General features: G+C 36.3%; 1 protein-coding gene across 2 annotated transcripts; it reads right to left on the reverse strand.

Moving 5' to 3' along the window:
- Positions 1 to 453: 453 nt before the first annotated feature.
- Positions 454 to 12,305, reverse strand: apoob (apolipoprotein O, b). 2 transcript variants are annotated; one of them, XM_042510631.2, is made up of 9 exons: positions 12,203 to 12,305; positions 11,676 to 11,813; positions 10,197 to 10,319; positions 8,055 to 8,087; positions 6,705 to 6,759; positions 6,407 to 6,502; positions 5,509 to 5,600; positions 2,789 to 2,878; positions 454 to 2,084 (listed from the first exon to the last, which is right to left on the reverse strand). In XM_042510631.2, exons 1-9 carry the CDS (start codon positions 12,218 to 12,220, stop codon positions 2,049 to 2,051), a joined length of 681 nt encoding a protein of 226 aa, XP_042366565.2. In that variant the 5' UTR covers positions 12,221 to 12,305; the 3' UTR covers positions 454 to 2,048. The 2 variants fall into 2 exon arrangements, with proteins under 2 accessions (XP_042366565.2, XP_087928282.1); XM_088072156.1 differs by having other exon boundaries at positions 454 to 2,087.
- Between the last annotated feature and the right edge of the window lie 833 nt (positions 12,306 to 13,138).

Genomic DNA, 13,138 nt, shown 5'->3' on the forward strand with positions numbered 1-13,138 from the left:
TTTTTGGACCTGAACAGTCTGAATGTAACTATTTAGTTTCCACAGTGTATTTTAGACTTATTGTAGGAGCTGAGCTGCAAATTCACTGATTACACTCAAATACACAATCTGGACTACATTTAGGACACATGCATCAACACACACACAATGATCGAAAAATGAAGAATGAAAAGAGCGTAAAGTGTGCCAAACACTCTCTAGGGGTTAAATATTTAATTTAAAAAGGACCTGTTTAGTAGTTATATAATATCTAGATCTAATTTTCTAAATTTCTCCAACTTGATATTATATTCTAGTTGTGAGTTTGTCTTTTACCTTTTTTTCTGCCACAATAACCAGATTTTGGCTTTTTTTTTTTATAAATATTTTCCATCTGAAGTTTTCTGAATGACCTAATCTGCCACAGGCCAGAAAAAACAGTGTTTGGTTGAATAACTGCTAACGAAAAGGTCGTCTCCGTCAGATGCCAGATTTAATAACATTGCATTAAGATAAAATCTCATACAGACACACAGTGCATCATTATTCTTACACATCAACAACAAACACATTCACTTCATTAGTGAGTAAATCCAGCCGGAGTACACGCGTTATTGGCCCTTTACTGTAGCACTGCAGTAGTATTTGCGTCAAACTGCGACCTGGATACATAAATAAATATGTGGACATGTGAGCGAGTGTTGGTGGGGAATGATCTTGCTGGAAAAATGTTGCTGCTGAAAGCTGCATTTTTTTTAGATCAACGTGCTGACGTAATACCAAACCCAAATATTAAATATCGGTTGGTCACAGCTGTCTTGACTTTATATCATGTGGATGACAAAAAATGGCACTTCATAACCCAGAGAAAAGGCTCCAAGGAAACGGTATACATTTTGCAAAAGATGCAAAAAAACAAACAAAAACTCTCTTGAGAGAGTCCGATGAGACGAGCGACGCGCTCTCTCAGACGTGTTCCTCCAAAGCTCTCCTGCGACCTTCACGTGCTCCTCCCAAACATCATATTTACGAGTTACGAGCGCACGAACAGCCCTCCGACGTCATAATCACGAGGGCTAAATTGGGAAATTTCGATGATACCCGAGTTGTGGTACTTCGGTTTTCACCCTTTGCTTCAATAACACAACATTTTTTGAGATATCCGTCTTCTATCCAGATGAAGACACAAATAAAAACAGACTAAAAAACAGAAATATCCTCAGAAGCAGAGGTAAGAACTGGAAAATTCTTTCTATTATTTTTTTTAATTCATAGTTTAATCATTTGGTCCATAAAAAGGTGAAAAAAATGTCTGAGGTGACGTCAAACTGCTTTCAAAAAGTCCAAAAACCCCAAAGATTTTCACTTAAATGAAAAGTAAGGTGAAGAAAAGGAACAAATTCTCACATTTGAGGAGCTCTAAGCAGCAAACGTTGTTTAAAAAATACCATAAAAAGGATGAACTGACTCAAAATATTTGCAGATTCATTTTCTGTCATTCAGCTGACTGATGAATCTCTCACTGGTTTCAGCTCTGATCAGTAATCTGTGAGTTTTGGCAGCTTTGCGTCTCTGCGACGTCGTGTTTGTGCAGCTTTAACTCATAACAGGAGGAGGAAGTGCAGGTACGATGCATGAAAACGCCCTCAGAGAGAAAACGCTGCACAAACTCCACTCTGTGATGTGTGTTTGTTGAACAAAGCAGCGACTGGAGGAGCTGACGTCAGAGAGGGAGAAACCAGGAGAGACTGGAGACAAGGAGGAGGAGGAGGAGCAGGAGGAGGAGGAGGAGGAGGAGGAGGAGCAGGGGCAGGAGGAGGAGCAGGAGGAGGAGCAGGAGGAGGAGGAGGACGAAATATCCAAGAAGCAGATTTCGGAGTTATCTGATAAACCAGAATGTGGATGGGTGTGAAAAGACCTGCTTCATGGAGGAGATTGTGTGTGTGTGTGTGTGTGTGTGTGTGTGTGTGTGTGTGTGTGTGTGTGTGTGTGTGTGTGTGTGTGTGTGTGTGTGTGTGTTACTGGGAGGTGAAAGTCTCTCAGGTGTGTGTCGTCTTCTTCTTGCCGTCTCATCTGGTCGAGTCGTCGCGCTCTGTTCGCTCTTTCTTCTCAAAGTAAAAAAAAAAAAAGTCAGAATAGCCATAACAATAAACCTTTATCACTTTTTATCCCCACAATGTTTTTATTTAGATTTTTCATGCTATAAAATACAGCTTTTTACAATCAGATAGCACATAATAATATAGTAATTCAGAATTTATTTATTATAATAATAATATAATTAAAATACTACTACTACTACTACTACTACTACTACTACTACTACTAATGATAATAATAATAATAATAATAATTATTATTATTATTATTATTATAATAGATTAAAAAATAAAAAAATACATCAAATAAAAAAAATTGGTATATCTATGCAAAATGGAGTACATTAACTGCCATTGAGAGGTATTTAAAATAAAAAAAAATATGCAGGCACAGAATCTAGGTCCATAAAAAATCGTTTTATCGTAACATCGCAACACAACAAACTATTTGGGTTTTTAAACCTGATGTTCTGGTGTATCCTGGTTTAAACGAGGAAACTCATTATAAACCCTTTCTGTAAAATATATATACAGTTAAATATCAACGTAGACAACGACGTTTTTTTGTACGATAAAATCTAAATAATTTGACTAATGGTTTATTATTATTATTATTAATATGTTGATCTTATTTTTATGTATTTTGGAAGTCTGTTTCGTTACTTCCCATTTAAACTTCATCATCAGTACTCAGAAAACTACAGACTCACCTTCTTTTTGCTGAACGGCGGCTCTTTCCAAAGAGTCTCCAGGGTGCTGCGGCCCTGCTGAGCCCAGGTGTACGCCGAGTCCCGACTCACCTGGTGGAAGCACCAAAAACAACATTAACCCGCACGTGAAGAGACGGATGATTGTAACAGGTCTGAGAGCTCAGAGCGTCCTAAAAACAACATTAACCCGCACGTAAAGAGACGGATGATTGTAACAGGTCTGAGAGCTCAGAGCGTCCTAAAAACAACATTAACCCGCACGTAAAGAGACGGATGATTGTAACGGGTCTGAGAGCTCAGAGCGTCCTAAAAACAACATTAACCCGCACGTGAAGAGACGGATGATTGTAACGGGTCTGAGAGCTCAGAGCGTCCTAAAAACAACATTAACCCGCACGTAAAGAGACGGATGATTGTAACGGGTCTGAGAGCTCAGAGCGTCCTCATCATCTTAATTTAACGCACATTTAATCTGCAATTCCACATTTTTAGCAAAGAATTTTCAAAACTTTTCCGCAACTTTTTCAAGAATATTTTAATCCATTTCCGGGACTCAGTCAGAATAATGGCACGGCCACCGACATTAACCCTTTAACAGTCACACTAAGAGATGCATTTGCAAAAAATTGTACATTATAGACCATAGAATATGTTCAAGTTCAGTTTATAAGAATATTTTTTCCATGTATAATACATTGTAAAAAGCATAAAAGTCAATGTAATGTCATATAGATCTAAAAATAAAAGTAACTTCATACATACAATAAACTTACAAAAATAAATAGATACAAATAAAAATCTAGTGAGAAAGATCTGTATAAAATATATATTAAAAAACAAACTGTCATTGATAAAAACACAAGATCACAAAAAATCTGTGTTAAATGCACGGTAAAAAAAAAAAAAAAAGTCAACCGTGTGGTTACAATGCCTGTTAAAGGGTTAAACAATGACTTTCTTTATTTGTCTATTTATTTTATTTTATCAAAAAGGTAACATCGCTGCAGATTCGACACAAACTGCTCAAACTCTTTTCGTCCAAATGACCCTTTGCACTGTTTTTAAAAAACAAAAAAATGTTGCATTAGGGCTTGTACATATGTGGATTTAAAACTATATTTTCCTGTTTTTCTCTTTTATTTTCCTTTTATATTTACTGTTTAATTCCTGTACATTGAGAGCAAATTTAACTGATTTTAAATTCCTCGTCTGTGTGAGCGTAGTTAGCCAAAAAAGCTGATTCTGATTCTTTATTCTGTATAATGTCACAACTGCACGTTATATGTTACACGCCTGCAAAAGCTGTGTTTTAAAATATGGAAAATCTAAATAGAAATATTGTGGAAAAAATATGCACGTCTCGTCTTTGACCCAAATTCATAATTAGGGAATTTACAATAAACTATAAGAAAAAAGATTCTCTAAAAATACTGGAACAAATACACTATATGTAAAATTTAAACCCGTAAATAAACTGGTTTTATTTGAAAGAAATTCAGAGAAATCTTCTGACTTGCGTGTCGTTTTATCTGGTCGCCCTCTGCTTGGGTGTGAGCTCGAGTGTGAACGCGTTTGGGTGTGTCTCTCTCCGTATCTGTGTGTGTGTGTGTGTGTGTGTGTGTGTGTGTGTGTGTGTGTGTGTGTGTGTGTGTGTGTGTGTGTGTGTGTGTGTGTGTGTGTGTTCCTGCCTGTCGGCTCTCTGGGTGGAAATACAGTAAATAAAAGGAGCCAGACATCAGCGGGAAATACAAGCACTTTCACAGCCAGGACTTCCTGCAGGAGAGCGCAGCCCTTTCCTGACAGGAAACGCTCACAGCTCCGTCGCTGATTCGCTCTGACTAACGCCTGGAAACTTTTCATCTACGTGATGTCAGCGTGAGCTGCAGGTTACAGGGCGAGGCGGGATTTTCCTTTACTAAATAAGTCCTGAAATAAACTTTGTGCTGCACCAAAAACACTGAGCAGGAACTTTGTCCCTGAACATGAAAAACGGTTCACTGTTGCTGCTTTCACAGCTGCTTCCAGGCTTTATTTTGGGAGGTCGAACAGATGAAGAGGCTTTATTTTTTTCCTCTATTATATTGTCGTTTTTGTCGGCTTATTAACTATCTAGAAAATCTATTTTTTGGGTCACAGCAGAGATGTGATGTCCTGTGGTGTGACAAAGTGAAAAGGTGAAATTTAAAACCGGGCGCCCAGAGGCGACAGACGCTTAAATCTGAAGCTTTTGAGACTTTTTCAAGATTTTAATTAAAAGTTAAGGCTGATTTTTCTTATTTAAGTATTACGGAGCAACTTACTTTGCTTTGGGGCCACTTAAACAAAAAGGGGCCAGGGGCCAGCAGCAGCATCACCGTGTATGTTTCCTAAAGGACCTTTTATAGGATTTTAGGACATTTCTAGGATTTTAAGATATTTTTTCGATTTTAGGGCACTTCTAAGACTTGAGAACATTTATAGGACTTTAGGACATTTCTAGGATTTTAGGACATTTTTTTAGATTTTACGATGTTTTTAAGATTTCGGACATTTATCTGATTTTAGGACATTTCTATGGATTTATAAAAATCCCTCGTCTCATTTTTCCATTTTTAAGCCTTTTGAAAGATTGATTTAAGTAATTTTATTAACATTTAAAACCTTATTTTTAGATTAATGAATCCAATGTCTTTTAAGACTTTTTAAGGACCCTGGATCCGACAGAATAACAACATACTCACCTTCAGCAGAGACGCAGCCTGCTGAGGGTAAAACATGGAGGCGCTCAGAGCCATGAGTCCAACAGGAAACAGCAGCTGCTTCACTCTGGAGCCTGAAACAGAAACACGTTTTTAACCAACAGCACAGTTTAACGTTTCCTCGTCACAGTTTGTCACAGCTGCGTTTTTCTGACAGTCTGACACTGACTCCCCCCCTCAGACAAACCTGAGACAAACTTAAAGACGACCTGTTAATTACATGCTTCATTACGTTACATGTTCCAGCAGGAATATGATCCAAAACCAGAGAGACGACTTCAGCAGCATGAAGGCAGCATGTGCTTCCCTGACGTGAACATGCGGCGTATGTTAAACTACACACGTGCAGCAGATGATCATAAAAAGAAAGACACATCGAGCTGATGTCAGCTGGTCTATTTAATTGTGGCACTTAATTTAAGGATGCTTTTGTTGTTTCCCTACAGAGAAAATGCTCCTGGATTAAAGGAAGAGCACACGGAAAACTGTCACAAAAAGACTTGAGAAGTAAAAACAAAACAAACATGCGAGCAAACAGCAGCCTGAAGTGAAAAAACTCTCTTCCAGATTTCCACCCCAGAAATACGCCTGTGTTCAAAAATATGAATAGTTTCTTATTTCTTTGGTATTTTTGTCATAAATAGATATGCAGCCATGACTGTTGGGTAGTGTGCAGGTCTATGTTCATATTTAGCATTAAACAGGAGCCAGTTCAGGTGCAGAATCTGTCGGTAGGACTCGTCATATTATCTTAAAATCACCTTACCTCTGTAACGGGTTTGATCTTTCTGCTGCTCTGTGAGGTAATGCAGGTCAGTGTGTGTGTGTGTGTGTGTGTGTGTGTGTGTGTGTGTGTGTGTGTGTGTGTGTGTGTGTTTACCTTTGGCTAAATAAAGTCCCAGGAAGCCGGAGAAACCCACCACCGCCACACTGGGGTAGAGGTCAGGAGGAGGGTCACTGAGGAACTGGTACACATCTGAAAAATCAACCAGTGAGTGAAGAGGACTGACAAGTACTGAAACATCCGAAAATCACCTGTCAACGACTTTAAAGGGAAATTCCACCATTTTTACACCGTGAAGTTTTTTGTTTTTTAACAGTTCAGTCAAACTGCATTTTTGGGGGTCTGCAGCGAGCTCTCATGATTATGTGACATGTTGCACTGACGGCTTCCTCACCTGTGACTGCTGTTATGGAGGTGCTGATTGTGGGCTCCACAGTCTTGTAAACTTGCTGGAAAGAGAGATACAGTACAACATATTTTCTTATGTGGCATAAAATATACAAAAAGAATTGATAATAATAATAATTTTACTTATACAGCACCTTTAATAATAGCAGGAACTTTGGGAGTAATAAACATAAATGTGTAAAAAACATGCCAAACAGAGAAAGGTCTAAAGAAATCAAACAAAAGAATAAAATGTGAACACGAATGCTCAACAAGAGAATATCAAATACAGGAATAAATAAATAAAAATAATAATTAATAAAATAAAAAAAATCTAATGTAAGAATAAAAGCAAAAAAAATGATAAAAATAATATAAGAAGATGAAATCATATCAGTGGGGATAAAACAAGATCAGAACTAGTTTAAAAAAAGAAACAGGTGAACAAGTAAGTAACTTAAGACTGAAAGGAGGATGAGAACAGGGTATCAGGGGGATGAAGAGCAGAAAAATAGAGTCAGAGCAGCAAACTGAGAAGAGGAAAAGAGATAAAAGATGAATAAATAAATAAATAGACATATAAAAGGTGACTTCACATAAAAACAAGTGTGAAAATAGTCTACTGTCTGCAGAATTGTTGTTTGCTTAACGTGTTCACGGCTGTGAGGCTCAGATTTTAGATTTTGGGTTCAGTCTTCAGCTGGACTAGAAACACTGTATGTTTTAGCCTTTTGTTCACATACAAACTGCATTTTAAGACAGAAAATGGGCCTAATAAAACTCTTCCAGGGTGAAGATGTTCAGAATTTCAGTGTTAACAAGCAGACGTGCAAAATCAGGTTTATGGTTTGTGATGTTTTCCCCCTTGTTGGTTTTTTTTTTACAGCACTTGTGCAGATCTAAGTCTATAAAACAACTGAAAAGTGACCAATTACTGCTCAAAATATAACAGAACTCCTGTATTATGCACTTCAAATCATCTACAGACAGATCAGATATGGAGTCACTCAAATGAATATTAGGGAACTAAACAGTTTGTAAACACATATGAAAAGGAGAGCTTAGAAAAAATATGCAGCATGTTAAAGTACAAAAGCTTGTTTCTCATATTTGTCAAACTTGTGAATCTATATTTAAAAAAAAAAAAGACGGACCCTTTAAAACCCTAATAAAATAAACACAAAAACGAGATTAAGCACACTCAGCACGACTAATTATTGCGCTCACGGTAAGTATCGCTTTTATCACAGTGGGTAAAAATACACTTCCTCATAAAACCCCAAACAGCAACAACAAAAAAAAGAAGAAGAAACAAAAACAAAAAAACAAACAAGCAGTATCTTTACATGTCACTTACCTCGACTTTCTCCATTGCAGCCTGGCCTGTTTTCTGCAAAAAAAATATTTTAAAAAATCAAAAATCTGTGACAAAAACTGAATCAAATAACTCAAATCAAATGCCTGATTCAGCCGTTCAGTATCGACATGCACAACGTTATGATCAGGGCTGTCAAACAATTATATTTTTAAACTGCGATTAATCGGGAAATTTCAATAGTTAATCACGATTAATCGCATCTTTTAATCACGTTTTTAATCACATTATTTTGCATTTAAAAACAGTTTTGAAGTCCACATTAACAAAGTGAAGCAGTTCTTACCAGATTGTCTCGATTAGGAAACAAATGACGGTAAAAACTGCATAAAGTGGGCGCGTCTGTAAAGACGAGACTCGTGGGAACCGACTGATCCCATTTTCACTCAGAGGTCAAGGGACCATCACCAAATTTAGCCGAACTTTGGCGTGTTAGTCCGCCCCCCTTACGAGAAGCTAGTATCACTGGATTCCCTCAATCTGCTAGTTTCATATGATACCAGAATCGTTATTTTGGCTTTAAAATTTAACCCCCTGAAGCCTCTTAAAGACGGGAATGTTGGTTGGTTATTAGCACGCGTTAATTACGTCACGTTAAAGTGACCTTTTAGATACAAAATCCCAGACCTTCATCATCATATCTATTAAACATTTGTGTGAAATTTGTTTTAATATGAATATTTGAGTAATTGCCAAAAAACATTTTTTGTGACACTTCAGTGACTTTAACCTACAAACTCTTGATTGTAATCGGTTCTTGAGTCAAAAGTGGACGTTTGTGCCAAATTTAAGGAAACTTCCTCAAGTCCTTCTGAGATATTGCAATCACGAAAATGAGACGGGCGAAAGGTCACCGCGACCTTTGACCAACAAAATCTGATCAGGTCATCGTTGAGTTCATATCGTTTTTGCCAAATCAGGTGCACGAGGATGAGACTGACGGTTGGAAAACGTGAGAACGTGACGCGTCTGTGACAGTTACAATAACGTTTTTATTGGGAGTGTTTTCAACCGAAATCATCAACATAACAAAAACAAATCTGAAGACACCAACATTTCATAATAACGAGCTTCACAGAAACTCGTTGCTTAACTGGTTGCTTGTGGTTCTCTTCGTTTATGTCGTTATTTTGCAAACAAAAGAGATAAACGTGCATCAGCTGCCTCGCCTCTCGTCTCGTGTGGCTGTTTTTCTGCAGTGATGGCAGGAAGTCAGAGCAGCTGACCAAAAACACTGACGCCGCACATCAGGAATGAAAACTGAGGAGTTGAGCTCTGTGAAATCCAAGAGGAATTTTTGGGCTTCTGGACAGTTCAGAAATGCAACAATATTTCCACAACATCTGTGGAAAACGTGCGACTGTCGGTGCAAACTGAAATTTAAGTCCCTCATTCATAATGTTTTTCTTTCTCTCGCAGGTCACGACTCGTGGTAACTGAAGAGATTTTGTTTGATGGAGTCGGGCATTTACACAGAAACTGAGCATCTATACCCTCAATTCCAACTAACTGGATATTTTCCAGTGGCACAAACCCAATTTTTGTGCTATAATTAATCTGCTTTGATGAAATTTTTGTGTCAGTGAGCGTCAGATGCAAACACACCTGCTGCAGGTTCTGCAGGTTTCAACATGCACATTTAAACATCACCTTTAAAGCTCCACTGTGTAAGATTTAGGGGGATTTATTGGCAGAAATTGAAAATAATATAATAAGTTTGTTTTCTTTTGTGCATAATCACCTGACAATAAGAACAGCTGTGTTTTTCTTACTTTAGAACGAGTCGTTTAACTAATTTAGTAACGTTTTACTACATAATTGAGGTCAAATTTCCGTGTGTAACAATATAACCCTTCTTGCTCAAGCTTTTGTTTATATCTGTGATCTGCAAATTGCCCTGATTACCTTTTTAATTTATTTATATTGCAGTGCGTCTCAGGTTGAGGTAAACAGAAGCAGATTTTCAGGTTGAGTTTTGCAGCGAAACAAAAAAAAGAGGCAGAGCATCTCCACCCTTAATTCAATATATGAAAAATATGTTCCAGCTCAGCCCAAACTCGTTTCTTCTGCTATGATTAAACTTCTTTGTTGACATGTTCGTGTCGGGACGTATGATGGACACACCTGGCACTGGTTTGTGTACGGTTCTGCCAATTTCCTCAGCGATGCGACGCTCTGCTCCAGCGGTCCGGCCTCCGGCTCCACATACCGAGAGTCCACCTCGGGGCTGGTGTACAACGACGGCAGCTGAACCACAACGAACAACAACGAGGCGAACATCAGCGTCGTCTCTGAGTTACATTTGCACAACGATTACATCAAAGTTATGATTCAAAACAGGGAAAGAACCATAACGGGGACACACGACGGCCTATCATAAACAGAAGGATGAAGTGTTTCTTTTACGTGTACAGAAAATTTTCCTCCTTCTTTAGCTGAATAAACTCGTTAAAAAACCCTCTTGGATCAGCAAAATTTTTTAAAAAAACAACAAAAAACAGGCCTGTTTTTCTCACAACACCAAAACTTAAAGACATTTGTTGTTTTTTTTATAGGACAGCAGTGCCACAATCATATGATGATCTTTAAGAATATAATGCAAACAAATAACATAAAAAAGATATTAAATAACAAGATTTAATTGACATTTTATTATTATTATTGTTATTATTGAAAGGAAAGGAAACAATAAAAAGGCTTTAAATTAAAAATAAAGAGTATGTGTGTAGGCATGAGCAGAAAGTATAATAACGCTGAAACAAAGTCATTCTTCAAACTTTTACATGAAATGTAATTTAACCCAAGCAATTAAGGCTTCAGCTGTTCATTTGTTTGTTTTGTTTTATGTTTCCTTTTTTTATGCATCTTTGCTCTTTTTAATCTTTTTTTGTTGTTTGTTCTCTGTACATACAGTATATATCTTTATTTTTATTATTGTTATGTCTTTTTATTCTATTCTATGTTAAGTGCCTTCCTTTGTATATTTATTTGCATTATTTTGCCTTTTTAACAAATATTTTATCAGTCGCTGCTCTAACAAAACAATTTCCCTCATGGGATTAATAAAGTATTTATATTTTATTCTACTCTATTATTCAGAATCAGAATCAGAAATACTTTATTGATCCCTCAGAGGAAATCAACAATTTAGTTACAGATGCTCCCATTCAAAAGTCTGAAAAGAAGTAGGAAAGTGTAGAATATATCAATACAATTTAAACAAAAGTACTAATATAAAATAAATATATCTAAACACTCGCACAAAGTATAAATATAAATGTACATTTTGTTCTTGTTTCTACCATGTGATAAGTTGAATATAGCATATTACACATGGATGCTATATTCAAATGTTGGTAATCTGTTGTTTTATTTGTTGTTGCTTTAAGTTAATATGCACTAAATAAATGGTGAATTAAAAAAGAAACTTATTTAGTGTAATTTTTTCAGTTATTTCAGTTATATGTTTTAAGGAGAAATTGAGCCAATTTGCTGAAGTTTTAAAGGGTTAAAACCGTAAATATCCCACCCTTTCAAACATAAAGTGAAGCTTTTCTGTAAAAATAAGATTGCTGACAGATAATAACATATTGATGACTTCACCTCATCGATGCTCAGAGCCGGCTGCGGGCTCTTCTTCTTCGCCTCCGCAGCGGCAGCGGCAGCGGCAGCGGCAGCGGCAGCCTGCACGGAGCCGCTCAGCAGCGCCGCCACACCTGGAGCTGCGACACACAGCGACACCTGGCGGCAAAGCGACACAACACACACCCTGTTAATGACGACAGAACTAACGAGTAAAGCGCCAAATTAAACCGTTATATCAATTAAAACAACGTATATAATGATTCAGACATTTTAAACCACCGGAAGAATATTAAACACATTTTAAAGACGCGTTAAATAAATTTAAAAAAAGCAGAATTCGCTTTATAACTGACAGGTTAGCTGCATCAGCTAGCGACATGCTAACATCAGCTGTTGACTAATTTAGCGACGTTTAAACATTTATTTTTAAATAACAAATCAGCGTGTAACACAATAAACTTACGATACACAACATAACAGCTACAGTTTAACATGCAATTACAGTTAAAGGTGCTAAAAAGGTGAAAATCACAAAGAATAGTTACCAGTTTGACATATGACATTCTGACACAGGAGACTTTCGCTTTTCTACGGCAAGTCGGAGGTGTGACGCACTAAAAGGCGCATGCGCGGTTTGCTCCTCTCCAGAGACAGTGGATAAACAGATACAGAATATTTTTAATACATCTGAGGGTTGAACACTGAATATATGAATTTAAAAAAATATATATATATAGAAATGAAATAAAATAAAGTTTTTGAAATTAAACAAAAAACAAATAAACAAAAAAAAAAAAATTAAAGTGCATAAACTGTGATAAATAAATAAAACCTCAATGGTCTCCAAATCAAATAATGCTCTTCTATAAATAAAATAATACTAAAAATAATAAAAACTAAAATATTCTTTTAAAAAATTAAGCAATAAAAACTAAAGTGCATATATTGTAAATAATAAAGAAATGAATAAACACTATGATCAATAAATAAATAATTAAGTGAATAAATACATAAATATAGCCTAAATACTCTTCAATTCAAAATAATGTTTAGTACATTCAGACTCTATTAAGTTGTACAATCTTACACCTTTTAGCAGTAACGTACAGACAATTGTTAATTCATAATAAATAATTTTTTAAAATTCTTAATAGCTTTTTCACCAATTATTTCTGCCTGTCAGTTATAAAATGAATGCATTTTACAGTTTAATTTTGCTGTCAAAACTGTTAAGAAAAGTACTCATGATTTTAGAGTAATATATTATTGGATATTAATCATGAATGTATTAACGTATTTGTCACTTTGATGTTGCACAAAAACAACTCTGCAAACATTATTTCAGTTGTTTTAACCCTTTGTCAACTAAAAATAAAACCCTGTGAACTGCTTTTCTGTTTCATATTCGTGTAAATTAAAGATATTTGAATTTGGGGCTGTTGGTTAAACAAAACAACACATTTTCAGACGACACCATGGAC

Source organism: Plectropomus leopardus, chromosome 21, assembly GCF_026936395.1.
Source record: "Plectropomus leopardus strain MGB_pleo_1.0 chromosome 21, ASM2693639v1, whole genome shotgun sequence".
Classification (NCBI taxonomy): Eukaryota; Metazoa; Chordata; class Actinopteri; order Perciformes; family Serranidae; genus Plectropomus; species Plectropomus leopardus.

What these genes read in the sequence shown, in the direction of transcription:
- apoob (XM_088072156.1), bottom strand. An exon ending in CGTACACAAACCAGTGCCAG is followed by an intron (nt 8,088 to 10,196) that starts GTGTGTCCATCA and finishes TTTTTTTTGCAG; the next exon opens with AAAACAGGCCAGGCTGCAAT. An exon ending in CTCCATAACAGCAGTCACAG is followed by an intron (nt 6,503 to 6,704) that starts GTGAGGAAGCCG and finishes TTGATTTTTCAG; the next exon opens with ATGTGTACCAGTTCCTCAGT.